We start from the raw sequence: 20,994 nt of genomic DNA, 5'->3' as shown, positions 1-20,994 counted from the left end.
GGATGGGAATGTTGTCCGTCACCTGCCCTCCTCGGCTTTCATAGGGAGGGATAGGATGACTATTTTTTATCCTGGTCAGCCAAAGCTATGTCACCGCTGTGGAGAAAAGGGGCATTTTAGCTCCTCCTGTTCAGCCTTAATATGTTCAGTATGTCGGGGACAGGGTCATGTGGCCAGGGACTGTACCCAGGCGATAAGGTGCAACCTGTGCCTGCGCCTTGGCCACCCCTACAGCCGATGTCCGGAGGCCTGGCACAACATGGAGAGGGAGGTAGTAGATGAGCTGTTGAGGCTGGACGGGATGGAGGATGAGGCCCCTGGTGTACCATCCTCCTCAGCGGTGACTGACCCCCCAGGTCCTGTTCAGGATCCCTCCCCAGTTTCTGTGGCCAACCCTCCTGTGTCTGTAGGTATTCCTTCTGTGACTGTCTCTGTGTCCCCCCAGCCTAATGTACCCGCTCCTCTTGTGTCAGAACCTTCTAAGTCTGTGCCCCCCGAGTCAGTCTTGCCCCATGAGTCATCCCCTCCTAGGTCTGACTTAAGGGAAGGTCCCCCCCCACCAGGAGTGGTAGAGGGTACCAAAAAGGGTGCTGCGGTTTCCTCTGTAAAGAAGTCTTCTGTGAAGACTTCAAAAAAGAAGAAAACAAGAGATAACATCTCTGAATCTGACCTGCAGTACCTGGAGGAGAGAAGGAGGGTTATGAGGCGAAAGAGACAGGCGGTGAGGACGGGACAGGGACAGGATGCCCCAGTGTCTGTCCCCAACCGTTCTAGGGCTTCTGCATGGGATATCTCCACATCTGGAGCTTCTTCTGAGCAAAATTCTGATTCAGAAATGGAATTGGAGGAGGCCTCAAGAAAGAGAGAGGCTTCTGGTGATGAGCAGCAGAGGGGAGCTAAGAAGCAATCCACCCAATAACCCAAATGGCGGTTCCCCCTCCGTTAAAAGTGGTGACAATAAATGTTGCCAGCATTAAGTCGGTAAGAGCTCGTTCTATGGCCTTCTTTTTGTTCAGCCAATTAGATGCTGAAATTTTATTTTTGCAGGAGACTAGGCTCACCTCCTTGGCAGATATTCATATGGCCAAGAGAGAGTGGAGGTATGGTCCATCTTACTGGTCTCTTGCGGCCGAGCCTTACGGCGGGGTGGCGGTGTTGTTTAAAACCGGCATGGTAACTGTCCGGCGGGTTATTGAGGTGGAGATTGGGAGATGTATGGTCTTAGACGTTCTTGTGGGAGGGCAGGACCTGCGCCTAATTAATATTTATGGGCCACACACAAAGTGGGACAGGAAATGCCTTTTTACAAGGATCAAGCCATTTCTTTTTACATCCCGGCAAGTGGTTTTTGGAGGTGACTTTAATACTGTGACTAGGCCCAAGGACAGGAAGGACTTCAATGACAGGCTGGGATATGATAGCGTTTTTTTAAATAGTATGGTTAGGGATGCTGGTCTTGTGGATGTGCACATTAAGCACCTTCCGGATGACACAGGGTTCACATTTCATCGAGGTAATAGTCAGAGTAGAATAGATAGGTTTTTTTTGAAGGAGGCCTCTGCTTTCTCACCCCCAGTGGTGCAGGCAGTGGAGTTCTCTGATCACTGTATGCTATCTGTGGTCTTGAATGCTTCAGACTTCCCTCAGAGGGGCAAAGGCATCTGGAGATTAAATTCGACTCTCCTTGAGGAAGAACATGTTAGACAATCCTTTGAGGAATTCTTTCAGGCACAGGTGACCATCCTGGACTTTTGTAGCAGCAAGGCTGAGTGGTGGGAGCTGACCAAAAAGAGGATTGCTGGATTCTTCAGGGGCCTAGCCAATAAAAAACAGTTTAATAGATACATGACCTACCAACGTTTGCGGAGGAAGCTGGATATTCTTGTCTCAAGAGGAGGAGATCCTGGGGCAATCTCTGAAGTGAAAATCCTCCTCAGGAAGTGTCAATATGACCGGCATACCTCTTTGGTTCTGGAGAGGGACTATGGGAAATACCACTCGCCTGACCCTTACCAGAACTGCAAACAGGGTGTAGCTGTTAAGATGGTCGTTGGCCTTAAGGATAGTACAGGTTCCTTGACAAAGTCCAGGTCAGGGATCCTGGAGGTCGTGAGGTCTTTTTATGCTGAACTTCTTGGGAGGAAAGAGCTTGACCGAGACAAGATGGAAGGCTTTTTGGACTCTACTCCAGGTCTAAATTGTGGAGATGTCCTCTTGATGAATTTGACAGAAGAGATCACAGTTGAAGAGGTGACGAGGGCAATTGAACAGCTTGCCATCAAAAAGTCACCTGGACCGGATGGTCTGACGGCTGAGTTTTACAAAGCCTTTAAGTCTATTCTGGCCCCACATTTGGTAGAGATTTTTAACAGTTGTCTTACTGAGGGGGTGCTTCCCCCTTCCATGAGACTCTCAGCTGTGATTCTTCTTTCAAAAGGTAAAGATCCTTCGATGATTGAAAATTGGCGCCCCATCAGCCTTCTCAATGTCGATAGAAAGGTGCTGGAGAAGATACTTTTCTGGCGCCTATCGGCAGTAGCAGAGTCTTTGCTTTCTCGCCATCAGCACTGTTCGATCCAGGGTAGGAGCACCTTCACAGCGGTTTTAGCTGTCCGGGAGGCCTTGGAGCAGTGCAGGGCTGCAGGCTGGGGAAAGTATTTACTGGCATTGGATCAGGCAAAGGCTTTCGATCGTGTCAACCATGAGTACCTGTGGTTGCTCTTTAGTAAGTACGGTCTGCCGGGTGGTTTTGTCGATTGGTTAAAAGTCTTGTATAAGGGGGCAGAAAGCTTCCCTCTTGTTAATGGTTGGGTTGGACAGTCCTTTGAGGTTGGTTCTGGGGTGCGCCAGGGTTGTCCCCTGAGTCCCCTGCTCTATGTGTTTGCAATCGACCCCTTCATCAGGAGGCTAGAGAGCAGCATGTTGTGTGGGGTACCAGTGGGAATCCCGGGTGAGCCGCCTTTGAGGGTTGTTGCCTATGCGGATGATGTGTCAGTGATTGTCACTGGGACAGATGAAGCGGAGGAGGTGGTCTCTCTGACATCACGGTACTCTGAAGCATCAGGCTCCAAGATCAATCAGGAAAAGAGTGAAGTTTTTTGGATGGGAAAGGAAGGTGAGGGGTTTGATCTCCCGGACACCTTTCCAGTGCCCCAGGAAAATATTAAGATATTAGGCATTGAATTTGGACCTGGCGATTATGGCCTCAAAAACTGGGAAGGCAGGCTGGAAGTTGCCAATACTAAGGTGGTCAACTGGAAGAGATGGAAGTTATCTCTGAGGGAAAGGGTTGATCTGATTAAGACTTACCTGATACCGATCTTCTTGTATGTCAGCCCTGTCTGCATCTTGCCAGTGTCTCTCTATGCTAGGATCTATAGTGTGTTCTTCCAGATGCTGTGGGGGAACAGACTGAACCCCATCAAGAGGAATGTCACCTATCTATCCAGGAGGGAGGGTGGCTTAGGTATGGTCAACCCCGTTCTTTTCTTTTCACTGCTATTTCTCAAGTTTAACATTGGTAGTATGCTTACAGTGGAACCTCCTGGATGGGCAGGCATGTTTAGATCTTGGTTTAGGCCTTTTCTGCGACTTTGGGAAGAAGGTGGCCAAGTGAAGAATCTCAGGGGTCATCGTGGTCAGCTCCCAGCCTATGTCGCTCCGTGTCTGAAGTTACTGCGGCAGTGGCGACTGTCGGCTGAAGATCTCAGATCCGCTCCGAGGAAAGTCCTTATGAGCCGAGTCTTGAGCGAAGTCTTTCATGACCCACTGGCCTTAAGGGATTGCCCAGGCCCAATTTTGAGGGAAGGGTTAAGACTGATTAATTTGGCTAGAGTCCCCCTTAAATTCAGGGATCTGGCCTGGTTGTGCTTCCACGGGAGGCTCTATGTTCGGGGCAATTTGAAATTCCGCAGTGGGATGGATCGTGGTTGTCCTCGGGAGGAATGTACAGGTGAGGAGGAGACTATGGACCATTTTTTGCTTCGTTGCCCTTTTAACATAGAGGTATACAAACAGGTTGGGCGGGCCCTCTGTGTTCCTTTCCTCTCCAGGCTGGGTTATGCTGAGTGGGTGTACGGAGCATTCAATACTGGTGGGGGCTTTTGTTTGGATACACTTTTTTTAGTTAGTTTAGTAGTCCGTTATTACACCTGGAACGCACGGTGTCAGGTCACCCTTCGGCGTAAAATCCTTCCTGTTCAGGTGGTGGTGTGTGACATTCTGCATGAGGTGGGGAAGATTCGGGCGCTTGAGAGAGACAAGTGGGGTCAGAGGGCTTGGCTGAAGGCGTGGAGGGGTTTCAAGCCTCCCTGACTGCCAGGAGTCTCTTTCCCGGGTGTGGCTTTCTGTCTCTTATCACCCTAGATTTTTTCTTAATGCTCAGTTTTTGATAAATGGCTGCATACATAGGTGATAGGTTGTGCCTCTTAGGCCCTCTCTGCTGCTTTATGTAAATAGTTTTCTAAAAATGTTGGAAGTGGATTATGTATATATTGTATATATTCTGCACATGGATGTGTATTCCTTTGTTTTCTGTTGGAATATTGTACTATAGTTATGTTTTTTACTTTTGTATAAAATATGTTGCTTGATTCTTTTCAATAAAAGATCAATAGTGCCCCATCATTGGTGTCAGTGGGAGGAGTCGTTTCCCATCATTCAGCTTCGGGTGTGGCTGCTGGAAGGTTCTCTGGCTGTGTGTCTGTTGCTGCTCCAGGTGATCTGTTTGAGAGGGGAGTCTGGTAAAATCTCTCCCAGCCCTGCTGGCCCCTATCTGGGGAGGCCATGCAGGACAGCAGGGCCTCTCCTGCTGGAGGCTCTCAGCCATCCCCTGGGCTGATGAATGACATACCTGCTCCTGGACAAGCCATGGCTGGAGATCTCTCTGCCCCTGGTGAGGATGAGGATACCGAGTCCATTCAGGAGCGAGTGGTGGCCGGGATCAAGGTCCTGAATAGGGAGAGAGACCAGCTCTACAAGCTCAGAGCAGAGTTGAAGCGACTGCGAAAGCAACGTGAAGGTTTGCACAGCCGCAACCGTGGATCTATGGATCCGGAAATCCAGTTGGCAAAGGTCAGGGTTCAACACCAGGAAACCATTGTGGCCATGATGGAAGGTAAAGAGGGGCCCTTTAAGGAAAAGTTTTGCAATGACCGGAGATTTGCAAGGATGGCAAAGATGGAGGTGGAGGAGGAGACCACCAGTTCTGACCCCCTGACCCCCCAAGGTGAGGTAAGCAACCCGTTGCCTTCTCAGGGCTCAGGAGGAATGCTGACAGTGATCCAGGCAGTGGAGTCTCCATTACGGGGGGATCAGCTGGTGTTTGGTGAGGATAACTTTCCTGATAATGTGCCTGATAAGGTAAAACCTAGCAAGTCCCAAGTGACTGATAAAACTATTTTTGTGCCATTTAACACCTTGGCTAATGCGGATGTTTTGCCCAATGACACCCAGGCTGGTAATTCCGTATCCAGCAATATTTCAGCTGCTGATGTTTCTTTGCAGGAAAAACTGCGTTTAAAAAATGACATTGCAGCAAAGGAGCTACAAGAGCCAGAGCAACCAATTAACCCCCCTTTTGCTGAGTCAAAGGCTGTTTGTCCAGTCACAGCTGTTGTTCAGGACTCTATACTGCAGCATCAGGCCACCTGTGGTACTACAACAGACACTGTGATAGTGAATACTGATTGTTGTGACATTACTTCCAACACAGCTGTTCTGAATAATCCTACTAATATGTGTGTAATGGGAAATCCTACTGGCTCAGTACAAGCAATTAATAATAAGCATAATAATAATAATGTACCAGCTAAAGTTACATCGGTGTGGGGTCTTGGCCCTGATAAGCCTTCTTTTGCTCAGGTGGTACGCTCTGCGCCTGGTAATGTTATTAAGCCAGGGCTGCAGCCAATGAGGAACCCTGCTTCCAGGCAGAGATTTACACCACAAACTGCCACTTTGAGCACCCCTGGTTCCGGTCTTGGGTCTCTGGCTTCTGCTGGGGGTCCAAGACGTAATGTCGTTATACTTAAATGGGAAGGTGGTGCAGTCTCTCCAGCACGGCGTGTGGTGGTGGATATGATTTTGGAGATGGGCTTTGGGGCGAATGACCTTTATGCCCTAATACACGTAGCTGGGAGCCGGGAGTACACAATCAGCTTCACCAGGCCAGAGGGTCTTGACCTGTTCTGGGAACGATATGAGGCTCGGTGCAGGTCAAGACCCGAATGGGAAGATCTGGCACCAGTTGCTGTTTCGCAGAGATCAACGGTTAAAAAAATAACCATCATCCTCAATAATGAGAGTGTTCCTGCTCGGGACCTAGAGGTCTGGTTAAGCAACTATGGTGAGGTTTTGACAAGGCTAGAAAAAATCCTCGAAGAACGTGACATCTGGACTGGGGGTTGGTCAGTAACGGTCAGGTTGGCCAGGGATGGGAATGTTGTCCGTCACCTGCCCTCCTCGGCTTTCATAGGGAGGGATAGGATGACTATTTTTTATCCTGGTCAGCCAAAGCTATGTCACCGCTGTGGAGAAAAGGGGCATTTTAGCTCCTCCTGTTCAGCCGTAATATGTTCAGTATGTCGGGGACAGGGTCATGTGGCCAGGGACTGTACCCAGGCGATAAGGTGCAACCTGTGCCTGCGCCTTGGCCACCCCTACAGCCGATGTCCGGAGGCCTGGCACAATATGGAGAAGGAGGTAGTAGATGAACTGTTGAGGCTGGACAGGATGGAGGATGAGGCCCCTGGTGTATCATCCTCCTCTGCGGTGACGGACCCCCCTGGTCCTGTTCAGGATACCTCCCCAGTTTCTGTGGCCAACCCTCCTGTGTCTGTAGGTATTCCTTCTGTGGCTGTCTCTGTGTCCCCCCAGCCTACTGTACCCGCTTCTCTTGTGTCAGAACCTTCTAAGTCTGTGCCCCCCGAGTCAGTCTTGCCCCATGAGTCTTCCCCTCCTAGGTCTGACTTAAGGGAAGGTCCCCCCCCACCAGGAGTGGTAGAAGGTACCAAAAAGGGTGCTGCGGCTTCCTCTGTAAAGAAGTCTTCTGTGAAGACTTCAAAAAAGAAGAAAACAAGAGATAACATCTCTGAATCTGACCTGCAGTACCTGGAGGAGAGAAGGAAGGTTGTGAGGCGGAAGAGACAGGCAGTGAGGACGGAACGGGGACAGGAAGCCCCAGTGTCTGTCCCCGACCGTTCTAGGGCTTCTGCATGGGATATCTCCTCATCTGGAGCTTCTTCTGAGCAAAATTCTGATTCAGAAATGGAATTGGAGGAGGCCTCAAGAAAGAGAGAGGCTTCTGGTGATGAGCAGCAAAGGGGAGCTAAGAAGCAATCCACCCAATAACCCAAATGGTTCCCCCTCCGTTAAAAGTGGTGACAATAAATGCCGCCAGCATTAAGTCAGTAAGAGCTCGTTCTATGGCCTTCTTTTTGTTCAGCCAATTAGATGCTGAAATTTTATTTTTGCAGGAGACTAGGCTCACCTCCTTGGCAGATATTCATAAAGCCAAGAGAGAGTGGAGGTATGGTCCATCTTACTGGTCTCTTGCGGCCGAGCCTTACGGCGGGGTGGCGGTGTTGTTTAAAACCGGCATGGTAACTGTCTGGCGGGTTATTGAGGTGGAGATTGGGAGATGTATGGTCTTAGACGTTCTTGTGGGAGGGCAGGACCTGCGCCTAATTAATATTTATGGGCCGCACACAAAGTGGGACAGGAAATGCCTTTTTACAAGGATCAAGCCATTTCTTTTTACATCCCGGCAAGTGGTTTTTGGAGGTGACTTTAATACTGTGACTAGGCCCAAGGACAGGAAGGACTTCAATGACAGGCTGGGATATGATAGCGTTTTTTTAAATAGTATGGTTAGGGATGCTGGTCTTGTGGATGTGCACATTAAGCACCTTCCGGATGACACAGGGTTCACCTTTCATCGTGGTAATAGTCAGAGTAGGATAGATAGGTTTTTTTTGAAGGAGGCCTCTGCTTTCTCACCCCCAGTGGTGCAGGCAGTGGAGTTCTCTGATCACTGTATGCTATCTGTGGTCTTGAATGCTTCAGACTTCCCTCAGAGGGGCAAAGGCATCTGGAGATTAAATTCGACTCTCCTTGAGGAAGAACATGTTAGACAATCCTTTGAGGAATTCTTTCAGGCACAGGTGACCATCCTGGACTTTTGTAGCAGCAAGGCTGAGTGGTGGGAGCAGACCAAAAAGAGGATTGCTGGATTCTTCAGGGGCCTAGCCAATAAAAAACAGTTTAATAGATACATGACCTACCAACGTTTGCGGAGGAAGCTGGATATTCTTGTCTCGAGAGGAGGAGATCCTGGGGCAATCTCTGAAGTGAAAATCCTCCTCAGGAAGTGTCAATATGACCGGCATACCTCTTTGGTTCTGGAGCGGGACTATGGGAAATACCACTCGCCTGACCCTTACCAGAACTGTAAACAGGGTGTAGCTGTTAAGATGGTCGTTGGCCTTAAGGATAGTACAGGTTCCTTGACAAAGTCCAGGTCAGGGATCCTGGAGGTCGTGAGGTCTTTTTATGCTGAACTTCTTGGGAGGAAAGAGCTTGACCGAGACAAGATGGAAAGCTTTTTGGACTCTACTCCAGGTCTAAATGGTGGAGATGTCCCTTTGATGAATTTGACAGAAGAGATCACAGTTGAAGAGGTGACGAGGGCAATTGAACAGCTTGCCATCAAGAAGTCACCTGGACCGGATGGTCTGACGGCTGAGTTTTACAAAGCCTTTAAGTCTATTCTGGCCCCACATTTGGTAGAGCTTTTTAACAGTTGTCTTGCTGAGGGGGTGCTTCCCCCTTCCATGAGACACTCAGCTGTGATTCTTCTTTCAAAAGGTAAAGATCCTTCGATGATTGAGAATTGGCGCCCCATCAGCCTTCTCAATGTCGATAGAAAGGTGCTGGCGAAGATACTTTTCTGGCGCCTATCGGCAGTAGCAGAGTCTTTGCTTTCTCGCCATCAGCACTGTTCGATCCAGGGTAGGAGCACCTTCACAGCAGTTTTAGCTGTCCGGGAGGCCTTGGAGCAGTGCAGGGCTGCAGGCTGGGGAAAGTATCTACTGGCATTGGATCAGGCAAAGGCTTTCGATCGTGTCAATCATGAGTACCTGTGGTTGCTCTTTAGTAAGTACGGTCTGCCGGGTGGTTTTGTCGATTGGTTAAAAGTTTTGTATAAGGGGGCAGAAAGCTTCCCTCTTGTTAATGGTTGGGTTGGACAGTCCTTTGAGGTTGGCTCTGGGGTGCGCCAGGGTTGTCCCCTGAGTCCCCTGCTCTATGTTTTTGCAATCGACCCCTTCATCAGGAGGCTAGAGTGCAGCATGTTGTGTGGGGTACCAGTGGGAATCCCGGGTGAGCCGCCTTTGAGGGTTGTTGCCTATACGGATGATGTGTCAGTGATTGTCACTGGGACAGATGAAGCAGAGGAGGTGGTCTCTTTGACATCACGGTACTCTGAAGCATCAGGCTCCAAGATCAATCAGGAAAAGAGTGAAGTTTTTTGGATGGGAAAGGAAGGTGAGGAGTTTGATCTCCCGGACACCTTTCCAGTGCCCCAGGAAAAAATTAAGATATTGGGCATTGAATTTGGACCTGGCGATTATGGCCTCAAAAACTGGGAAGGCAGGCTGGAAGTTGCCAATACTAAAGTGGTCAGCTGGAAGAGATGGAAGTTATCTCTGAGGGAAAGGGTTGATCTGATTAAGACTTACCTGATACCGATCTTCTTGTATGTCAGCCCTGTCTGCATCTTGCCAGTGTCTCTCTATGCTAGGATCTATAGTGTGTTCTTCCAGATGCTGTGGGGGAACAGACTGAACCCCATCAAGAGGAATGTCACCTATCTATCCAGAAGGGAGGGTGGCTTAGGTATGGTCAACCCCGTTCTTTTCTTTTCACTGCTATTTCTTAAGTTTAATATTGGTAGTATGCTTGCAGTGGAGCCTCCTGGATGGGCAGGCATGTTTAGATCTTGGTTTAGGCCTTTTCTGCGACTTTGGGAAGAAGGTGGCCAAGTGAAGAATCTCAGGGGTCATCGTGGTCAGCTTCCAGCCTATGTCGCTCCGTGTCTGAAGTTGCTGCGGCAGTGGCGACTGTCGGCTGAAGATCTCAGATCCGCTCCGAGGAAAGTCCTTATGAGCCGAGTCTTGAGCGAAGTCTTTCATGACCCACTGGCCTTAAGGGATTGCCCAGGCCCAATTTTGAGGGAAGGGTTAAGATTGATTAATTTGGCTAGAGTCCCCCTTAAATTCAGGGATCTGGCCTGGTTGTGCTTCCACGGGAGGCTCTATGTTCGGGGCAATTTGAAATTCCGCAGTGGGGTGGATCGTGGTTGTCCTCGGGAGGAATGTACAGGTGAGGAGGAGACTATGGACCATTTTCTGCTTCGTTGCCCTTTTAACATAGAGGTATACAAACAGGTGGGGGGGGCCCTCGGTGTTCCTTTCCTCTCCAGGCTGGGTTATGCTGAGTGGGTGTATGGAGCATTCAATACTGGTGGGGGCTTTTGTTTGGATACACTTTTTTTAGTTAGTTTAGTAGTCCGTTATTACACATGGAACGCACGGTGTCAGGTCACCCTTCGGCGTAAAATCCTTCCTGTTCAGGTGGTGGTGTGTGACATTCTGCATGAGGTGGGGAAGATTCGGGCGCTTGAGAGAGACAAGTGGGGTCAGAGGGCTTGGTTGAAGGCGTGGAGGGGTTTCAAGCCTCCCTGACTGCCAGGAGTCTCTTTCCCGGGTGTGGCTTTCTGTCTCTTATCACCCTAGATTTTTTCTTAATGCTTAGTTTTTGATAAATGGCTGCATACATAGGTGATGGGTTGTGCCTCTTAGGCCCTCTCTGCTGCTTTATGTAAATAGTTTTCTAAAAATGTTGGAAGTGGATTATGTATATATTGTATATATTCTGCACATGGATGTGTATTCCTTTGTTTTCGGTTGGAATATTGTACTATAGTTCTGTTTTTTACTTTTGTATAAAATATGTTGCTTGATTCTTTTCAATAAAAGATCAATAGTGTCTCATCATTGGCATCAGTGGGAGGAATAGTTCCCCATCACTGGTGTCAGTGGCAGGAAGAGTGCCTTAAACATTGGTGTCAGTAGGGGGAATAGTGCCCCATCATTAGTGTCAGTGGGAGGAAGAGTGTCTCATCATTGGTGTCAGTAGTAGGAAAAGTGCCTCATCATTGGTTTTAGTGGAAGGAATAGTGCCTCATCATTGGTATCAGTGGGAGGAAGAGTGTCCCATCATTGGTGTCAGTGGGAGGAATAGTGCCCCATCATTGGTGTCAGTGGGAGGAATAGTGCCCCATCATTGCTGTCAGTGGGAGGAGTAGTTTCCCATCATTCAGCTTCGGGTGTGGCTGCAGGGAGGATCTCTTGCTGAGTGTCTGGAGCTGCTCCAGGTGATCAGTGTGAGAGGGGAGTCTGGTAAAATCTCTCCCAGCCCTGCTGGCCCCTATCTGGGGAGGCCATGCAGGCCAGCAGGGCCTCCCCTGCTGGAAGCTCTCAGCCATCCCCTGGGCAGATGGATGACATGCCTGCTCCTGGACAAGCCATGGCTGGTGATCTCTCTGCCCCTGGTGAGGATGAGGATGCCGAGTCCATTTGGGAGCGAGTGGTGGCCGGGATCAAGGTCCTGATTAGGGAGAGAGACCAGCTCTACAAACTCAGAGCGGAGTTGAAGCGTCTGCGAAAGCAACGTGAAGGTTTGCACAGCCGCAAATGTGGATCTATGGATTCGGAAATCTAGTTGGCAAAGGTCCGGGTTCAACACCAGGAAACCATTGTGGCCATGATGGAAGGCAGAGAAGGGCCCTTTAAGGAAAAGTTTTGCAATGACCGCAGATTTGAAAGCATGGCAAAGATGGAGGTGGAGGAGGAGACCCCCAGTTCTGACCCCCTGCCCCCCCAAGGTGAGGTAAGCAGCCCATTGCCTTCTCAGGGCTCAGGAGGCATGCTGAGAGTGATCCAGGCAGTGGAGTCTCCATTACGGGCGGATCAGCTGGTGTTTGGTGAGGAGAACTTTCCTGACAATGTGCCTGATAAGGTAAAACCTATTAACCCCCAAGTGATTGATAAAACTATTTTTGTGCCATTTAACACCTTGACTAATGCTGATGTTTTGCCCAATGACACCCAGGCTGGTAATTCCATATCCAGCAATACTTCAGCTGCTGATGTTTCCTCTGAGGAAAAATTGCGTTTGAAAAATGACATTGCAGCAAAGGAACTACAAGAGCCAGAGCAACCCATTAACCCCCCTTTTGCTGAGTCAAAGGCTGTTTGTCCAGTCACAGCTGCTGTCTCTATACTGCAGCATCAGGCCACCTGTGGTACTACAGCAGAAACTGTGATAGTGAATACTGATTGTGACATTTCTTCTATTTCAGGTGTTCTGAGTAATCCTACTAATGTATGTGTAATGGACAATCCTGCTGGCTCAGTACAAGTAATTAATAATAAGGATAATAATAATAATGTACTGGCTAAAGTTACATCGGTGTGGGGTTTTGGCCCTGATAAGCCTTCTTTTGCTCAGGTGGTACGCTCTGCACCTGGTAATATTATTAAGCCAGGGCTGCAGCCAATGAGGAACCCTGCTTCCAGGCAGATATTTACACCACAAACTGCCACTTTGAGCGCCCCTGGTTCCGGTCTTGGGTCTCTGGCTTCTGCTGGGGGTCCAAGACGTAATGTCGTTATACTTAAATGGGAAGGTGGTGCAGTCTCTCCAGCACGGCGTGTGATGGTGGATATGATTTTGGAGATGGGCTTTGGGGCGAATGACCTTTATGCCCTAATACATGTAGCTGGGAGCCGGGAGTACACAATCAGCTTCACCAGGCCGGAGGGTCTTGACCTGTTCTGGGAACGATATGAGGCTCGGTGCAGGTCAAGACCCGAATGGGAAGATCTGGCACCAGTTGCTGTTTCGCAGAGATCAACGGTTAAAAAAATAACCATCATTCTCACTAATGAGAGTGTTCCTGCTCGAGACTTAGAGGTCTGGTTAAGAAACTATGGTGAGGTTTTGACAAGGCTAGAAAAAATCCTTGATGAACGTGACATCTGGACTGGGGGTTGGTCAGTAACGGTCAGGTTGGCCAGGGATGGGAATGTTGTCCGTCACCTGCCCTCCTCGGCTTTCATAGGGAGGGATAGGATGACTATTTTTTATCCTGGTCAGCCAAAGCTGTGTCACCGCTGTGGAGAAAAAGGGCATTTTAGCTCCTCCTGTTCAGCCTTACTATGTTCAGTATGTCGGGGACAGGGTCATGTGGCCAGGGACTGTACCCAGGCGATAAGGTGCAACCTGTGCCTGCGCCTTGGCCATCCCTACAGCCGATGTCCGAAAGCCTGGCACAATATGGAGAAGGAGGTAGTAGATGAGCTGTTGAGGCTGGACGGGATGGAGGATGAGGCCCCTGGTGTACCATCCTCCTCTGCGGTGACTGACCACCCAGGTCCTGTTCAGGATCCCTCCCCAGTTTCTGTGGCCAACCCTCCTGTGTCTGTAGGTATTCCTTCTGTGGCTGTCTCTGTGTCCCCCCAACCTACTGTACCCGCTCCTCTTGTGTCAGAACCTTCTAAGTCTGTGCCCCCCCGAGTCAGTCTTGCCCCATGTGTCTTCCCCTCCTAGGTCTGACTTAAGGGAAGGTTCCCCCCCCCACCAGGAGTGGTAGAAGGTACCAAAAAGGGTGCTGCTGCTTCTTCTGTAAAGAAGTCTTCTGTGAAGACTTCAAAGAAGAAGAAAACAAGATATAACATCTCTGAATCTGACCTACAGTACCTGGAGGAGAGAAGGAAGGTTATGAGGCGGAAGAGACGGACGGTGAGGACGGAACAGGGACAGGAAGCCCCAGTGTCTGTCCCCAACCGTTCTAGGGCTTCTGCATAGGATATCTCCTCATCTGGAGCTTCTTCTGAGCAAAATTCTGATTCAGAAATGGAATTGGAGGAGGCCTCAAGAAAGAGAGAGGCTTCTGGTAATGAGCAGCAGAGGGGAGTTAAGATGTATGGTCTTAGATGTTCTTGTGGGAGGGCAGGACCTGCGCCTAATTAATATTTATGGGCCACACACAAAGTGGGACAGGAAATGCCTTTTTACAAGGATCAAGCCATTCCTTTTTACATCCCGGCAAGTGGTTTTTGGAGGTGACCTTAATACTGTGACTAGGCCCAAGGACAGGAAGGACTTCAATGACAGGCTGGGATATGATAGCGTTTTTTTAAATAGTATGGTTAGGGATGCTGGTCTTGTGGATGTGCACATTAAGCACCTTCCGGGTGACACAGGGTTCACCTTTCATCGTGGTAATAGTCAGAGTAGGATAGATAGGTTTTTTTTTGAAGGAGGCCTCTGCTTTCTCACCCCCAGTGGTGCAGGCAGTGGAGTTCTCTGATCACTGTATGCTATATGTGGTCTTGAATGCTTCAGACTTCCCTCAGAGGGGAAAAGGCATCTGGAGATTAAATTTGACTCTCCTTGAGGAAGAACATGTTAGACAATCCTTTGAGGAATTCTTTCAGGCACAGGTGACCATCCTGGACTTTTGTAGCAGCAAGGCTGAGTGGTGGGAGCTGACCAAAAAGAGGATTGCTGGATTCTTCAGGGGCCTAGCCAATAAAAAACAATTTAATAGATACATGACCTACCAACGTTTGCGGAGGAAGCTGGATATTCTTGTCTCAAGAGGAAGAGATCCTGGGGCAATCTCTGAAGTGAAAATCCTCCTCAGGAAGTGTCAATAAGACCGGCATACCTCTTTGGTTCTGGAGTGGGACTATGGGAAATATCACTCGCCTGACCCTTACCAGAACTGTAAACAGGGTGTAGCTGTTAAGATGGTCGTTGGCCTTAAGGATAGTACAGGTTCCTTGACAAAGTCCAGGTCAGGGATCCTGGAGGTCGTGAGGTCTTTTTATGCTGAACTTCTTGGGAGGAAAGAGCTTGACCGAGACAAGATGGAAAGCTTTTTGGACTCTACTCCAGGTCTAAATGGTGGAGATGTCCCTTTAATGAATTTGACGGAAGAGATCACAGTTGAAGAGGTGACGAGGGCAATTGAACAGCTTGCCATCAAAAAGTCACCTGGACCGGATGGTCTGACGGCTGAGTTTTACAAAGCCTTTAAGTCTATTCTGGCCCCACATTTGGTAGAGATTTTTAACAGTTGTCTTGCTGAGGGGGTGCTTCCCCCTTCCATGAGACACTCAGCTGTGATTCTTCTTTCAAAAGGTAAAGATCCTTTGATGATTGAGAATTGGCGCCCCATCAGCCTTCTCAATGTCGATAGAAAGGTGCTGACGAAGATACTTTTCTGGCGTCTATCGGCAGTAGCAGAGTCTTTGCTTTTTCTCCATCAGCACTGTTCGATCCAGGGTAGGAGCACCTTCACAGCGGTTTTAGCTGTCCGGGAGGCCTTGGAGCAGTGCAGGGCTGCAGGCTGGGGAAAGTACAGTGGGTACGGAAAGTATTCAGACCACCTTAAATTTTTCACTCTTTGTTATATTGCAGCCTTTTGCTAAAATCATTTAGGTTCATTCTTCTTCCTCATGAATGTACACATAGCACCCCATACTGACAGAAAAACACAGAATTGTTGACATTGTTGCAGATTTATTAAAAAAGAAAAACTGAAATATCACATGGTCCTAAGTATTCAGACCCTTTGCTGTGACACTCATATATTTAACTCAGGTGCTTTCCATTTCTTCTGATCATCCTTGAGATGGTTCTACACCTTCATTTGAGTCCAGCTGTGTTTGATTATACTGATTGGACTTGATTAGGAAAGCCACACACCTGTCTATATAAGACCTTCCAGATCACAATGCATGTCAGATCAAATGAGAATCATGAGGTCAAAGGAACTGCCTGAAGAGCTCAGAGACAGAATTGTGGCAAGGCACAGATCTGGCCAAGGCTACAAAAACATTTCTGCTGCACTTAAGGTTCCTAAGAGCACAGTGGTCTCCATAATCCTCAAATGGAAGACGTTTGGGACGACCAGAACCCTTCCTAGAGCTGGCCGTCTGGCCAAACTGAGCTATCGGGGGAGAAGAGCCTTGGTGAGAGAGGTAAAGAAGAACCCAAAGATCACTGTGGCTGAGCTCCAGAGATGCAGTCAGGAGATGGGAGAAAGTTGTAGAAAGTCAACCATCACTGCAGCCCTCCACCAGTCGGGGCTTTATGGCAGAGTGGCCCGACAGAAGCCTCTCCTCAGTGTAAGACACATGAAAGCCCACATGGAGTTTGCTAAAAAAAACACCTGAAGGACTCCAAGATGGTGAGAAATAAGATTCTCTGGTCTGATGAGACCAAAATAGAACTTTATGGCCTTAATTCTAAGCGGTATGTGTGGAGAAAACCAGGCACTGCTCATCACCTGTCCAATACAGTCCCAACAGTGAAGCATGGTGGTGGCAGCATCATGCTGTGGGGGTGTTTTTCAGCTGCAGGGACAGGACGACTGGTTGCAATCGAGGGAAAGATGAATGCGGCCAAGTACAGGGATATCCTGGACAAAAACCTTCTCCAGAGTGCTCTGGACCTCAGACTGGGCCGAAGGTTTACCTTCCAACAAGACAATGACCCTAAGCACACAGCTAAAATAACAAAGGAGTGGCTTCACAACAACTCCGTGACTGTTCTTGAATGGCCCAGCCAGAGCTCTGACTTAAACCCAATTGAGCATCTCTGGAGAGACCTAAAAATGGCTGTCCACCAACGTTTACCATCCAACCTGACAGAACTGGAGAGGATCTGCAAGGAGGAATGGCAGAGGATCCCCAAATCCAGGTGTGAAAGACTTCTTGCATCTTTCCCAAAAAGACTCCTGGCTGTATTAGATCAAAATGGGGCTTCTACTAAATACTGAGCAAAGGGTCTGAATACTTAGGACCATGTGATATTTCAGTTTTTCTTTTTTAATAAATCTGCAACAATGTCAACAATTCTGTGTTTTTCTGTCAGTATGGGGTGCTATGTGTACATTCATGAGGAAGAAGAATGAGCCTAAATGATTTTAGCAAATGGCTGCAATATAACAAAGAGTGAAAAATTTAAGGGGGTCTGAATACTTTCCGTACCCACTGTATCTACTGGCATTGGATCAGGCAAAGGCTTTCGATCATGTCAACCATGAGTACCTGTGGTTGCTCTTTAGTAAGTACGGTCTGCCAGGTGGTTTTGTCGATTGGTTAAAAGTCTTGTATAAGGGGGCAGAAAGCTTCCCTCTTGTTAATGGTTGGGTTGGACAGTCCTTTGAGGTTGGCTCTGGGGTGCGCCAGGGTTGTCCCCTGAGTCCCCTGCTCTATGTGTTTGCAATGGACCCCTTTATCAGGAGGCTAGAGAGCAGCATGTTGTGTGGGGTGCAAGTGGGAATCCCGGGTGAGGCGCTTTTGAGAAATGTTGCCTATGCGGATGACGTGTCAGTGATTGTCACTGGGACAGATGAAGCGGAGGAGGTGGTCTCTCTGACATCATGGTACTCTGAAGCATCAGGCTCCAAAATCAATCAGGAAAAGTGTGAAGTTTTTTGGATGGGAAAGGAAGGTGAGGGGTTTCATCTCCCGGACACCTTTCCAGTACCCCAGGAAAAAATTAAGATATTAGGCATTGAATTTGGACCTGGCGATTATGGCCTCAAAAACTGGGAAGGCAGGCTGGAAGTTGACAATACTAAGGTGGTCAGCTGGAAGAGATGGAAGTTATCTCTGAGGGAAAGGGTTGATCTGATTAAGACTTACCTGATACCGATCTTCTTGTATGTCAGCCCTGTCTGCATCTTGCCAGTGTCTCTCTATGCTAGGATCTATAGTGTGTTCTTCCAGATGCTGTGGGGGAACAGACTGAACCCCATCAAGAGGAATGTCACCTATCTATCCAGGAGGGAGGGTGGCTTAGGTATGGTTAACCCCGTTCTTTTCTTTTCACTGCTATTTCTCAAGTTTAATATTGGAAGTATGCTTGCAGTGGAACCTCCTGGATGGGCAGGCATGTTTAGATCTTGGTTTAGGCCTTTTCTGCGACTTTGGGAAGAAGGTGGCCAAGTGAAGAATCTCAGGGGTCATCGTGGTCAGCTTCCAGCCTATGTCGCTCCGTGTCTGAAGTTGCTGCGGCAGTGGCGACTGTCGGCTGAAGATCTCAGATCCGATCCGAGGAAAGTCCTTATGAACCGAGTCTTGAGCGAAGTCTTTCATAACCCACTGGCCTTAAGGGATTGCCCAGGCCCAATTTTGAGGGAAGAATTAAGACTGATTAATTTGGCTAGAGTCCCCCTTAAATTCAGGGATCTGGCCTGGTTGTGCTTCCATGGGAGGCTCTATGTTCGGGGCAATTTGAAATTCCGCAGTGGGATGGATCGTGGTTGTCCTCGGGAGGAATGTGCAGGTGAGGAGGAGACTATGGACCATTTTCTGCTTCATTGCCCTTTTAACATAGAGGTGTACAAACAGGTGGGGTGGGCACTCAGTGTTCCTTTCCTCTCCAGGCTGGGTTATGCTGAGTGGGTGTACGGAGCATTCAATACTGGCGGGGGCTTTTGTTTGGATACACTTTTTTTAGTTAGCTTAGTAGTCCGTTATTACACCTGGAATGCATGGTGTCAGGTCACCCTTCGGCGTAAAATCCTTCCTGTTCAGGTGGTGGTGTGTGACATTCTGCATGAGGTGGGGAAGATTCGGGTGCTCGAGAGAGACAAGTGGGGTCAGAAGGCTTGGTTGAAGGCGTGGAGGGGTTTCAAGCCTCCCTGACTGCTAGGAGTCTCTTTCCCGGGTGTGACTTTCTGTCTCTTATCACCCTAGATTTTTTCTAAATGCTCAGTTTTTGATAAATGGCTGCGTACATAGGTGATGGGTTGTGCCTCTTAGGCCCTCTCTGCTGCTTTATGTAAATAGTTTTCTAAAAATGTTGGAAGTGGATTATGTATATATTGTATATATTCTGCACATGGATGTGTATTCCTTTATTTTCAGTTGGAATGTTGTACTATAGTTCTGTTTTATACTTTTGTATAAAATGTGTTGCTTGATTCTTTTCAATAAAAGATCAATAGTGCCCCATCATTGGTATCAGTGGGGGAAATAGCGCCCCATCATTGGTGTCAGTGGGAGAAATAGTGCTTCATCATTTGTATCAGTGGTAGGAAGAGTGCCCCATCATTGGTGTCAGTGGAAGGAATAGTGTCCCATCATTGGTGTCAGTGGAAGGAATAGTGCCCCATCATTGGTGTCAGTGGGAGGAAGAGTGTCTCATCATTGGTGTCAGTGGAAGGAATAGTGTCTCATCATTGGTGTCAGTGGGAGGAATAGTTCCTCATCACTGGTGTCAGTGGCAGGAAGAGTGCCTTAATCATTGGTGTCAGTAGGGGGAATAGTGCCCCTTCATTAGTGTCAGTGGGAGGAAGAGTGCCTCATCATTGGTGTCAGTAGTAGGAAGAGTGCCTCATCATTGGTTTTAATGGAAGGAATAGTGCCTCATCACTAGTGTCAGTGGGCAGAATAGTGCCCCATCATTGGTGTCAGTGGGAGAAAGAGTGCCCCATCATTGGCGTCAGTGGGAGGAAGAGTGCCCCGTCATTGGTGTCAGTGGGAGGAATAGTGCCCCATCATTGGTGTCACTGGGAGGAAGAGTGCCCCATCATTGGTGTTAGTGGGAGTAATAGTGCCTCGTCATTGGTGTCAGTGGGAGGAAGAGTGCCCCATCATTGGTGTTAGTGCCACTATATACTACTACAACTACCTGGAGGATATACCTTACTATATACATACTACAGGGACCAATATATACTATAGGGCAGGAAAAGGATGGGACAGTCATTTAATCAATAATCCATAGTGTTTTCGTACTGTAATTTCTTGTTTTTTAATTCCTTGTGTTTCACGCTCATGTTATGTTGTCCAAACGTTGTGTTAATGTTTAAACACTGATTTTGTTTGAGGTACCAATAAAAATAAATATCGCCTTATTGATAATTTGCATTTTTATTCTCGTGGGTGATTGTGTAGGCAGGGGGCCCCAGTGCACTGCATTGCCCAGGGGCCTATAGGGCTCTTAAGATGGCACTGCCCGCTGTCAAGTGCCGCCGGTGGCACACACTCACCTCCTAGCTGCAGGCGCACGACCGACGTATACCTACGTTGGTTCATGCAGGAGGGTCGCCCTGCCGCAGTATGACTGCAACGGGCGGTCGGGAAGTGGTTAAGGGAGCTGATAATCCTAGGGAATTAAAGTGATTTGTAAAGTCTCATTTTTTTATTTTTTTTAAAATAACAAACATATTATACTTACCTCCTCTGTGCAGTTGGTTTTTCACAGAGTGGCCCTGATCCTCCTCTTCTCGGGTCCCTCTTTGGTTCTCCTGGCCCCTCCCTCCTGCTGAATGCCCCCTCAGCAAGCAGCTTGCTATGGGGGCACCTGAGCCGAGCTGCAGCTCTTTGTGTCCGTTCAGACACGGAGTCCCGGCTAAATCCCCCCTCCTCTCTCCCCTCATTGGCTCACTGAGTTTGATTGACAGCAGCAGGAGCCAATGGTGCCCCACTGTTGTCTCAGCCAATCAGGAGTGAGGGTCCCGTACAGCCCAGTCTCTCGTGAAACATCGCTGGATCGAGTTGGGGCTCGGGTAAGTATTAGGGGGCTGCTGGACACACAAGGTTTTTTATCTTAATGCATAGAATGCACTAAGATAAAAAAAAAAAAGCCTTCCTGGCTTTACAACCACTTTAATACTTGTGACAGTACTCACCGTCACTGGGAGTGAAAGACAGATACTTAATGGACACAGAGAATATAGTTTGGATTGCTTCAAATGGGTTCTGTGTTTACACTTATGATAATGTGTATTGAACTTCAATGTCAGAGACAGGCTCTCCCTATTGTCTGTGTATTGAGGTGTGATGTGGATTCTGTTAAGCCTGTCTGTGCCATTGTTAATTGTTAATGAACTCACATATTGTTTCT

General features: G+C 48.4%; 1 protein-coding gene across 1 annotated transcript in view; it reads left to right on the top strand.

The window, feature by feature from the left end:
* Positions 1-996: 996 nt before the first annotated feature.
* LOC309552494 (uncharacterized protein) overlaps positions 997-20,994 on the top strand; it is a gene marked incomplete at both ends in the record, with an annotated part of 54,489 nt that continues 34,491 nt past the window's right edge. Inside the window, one exon of the mRNA XM_082253464.1 lies at positions 997-1,606. Coding sequence (XP_082109590.1) covers positions 997-1,606 — 610 coding nt within the window. The remainder of the gene's footprint in view (positions 1,607-20,994) is intronic.

Source organism: Pelophylax lessonae (genome assembly GCF_965119305.1).
Source record: "Pelophylax lessonae genome assembly, chromosome: 4".
Lineage (NCBI taxonomy): Eukaryota > Metazoa > Chordata > Amphibia > Anura > Ranidae > Pelophylax > Pelophylax lessonae.
This window is presented reverse-complemented; position numbering and strand designations above follow the sequence as displayed.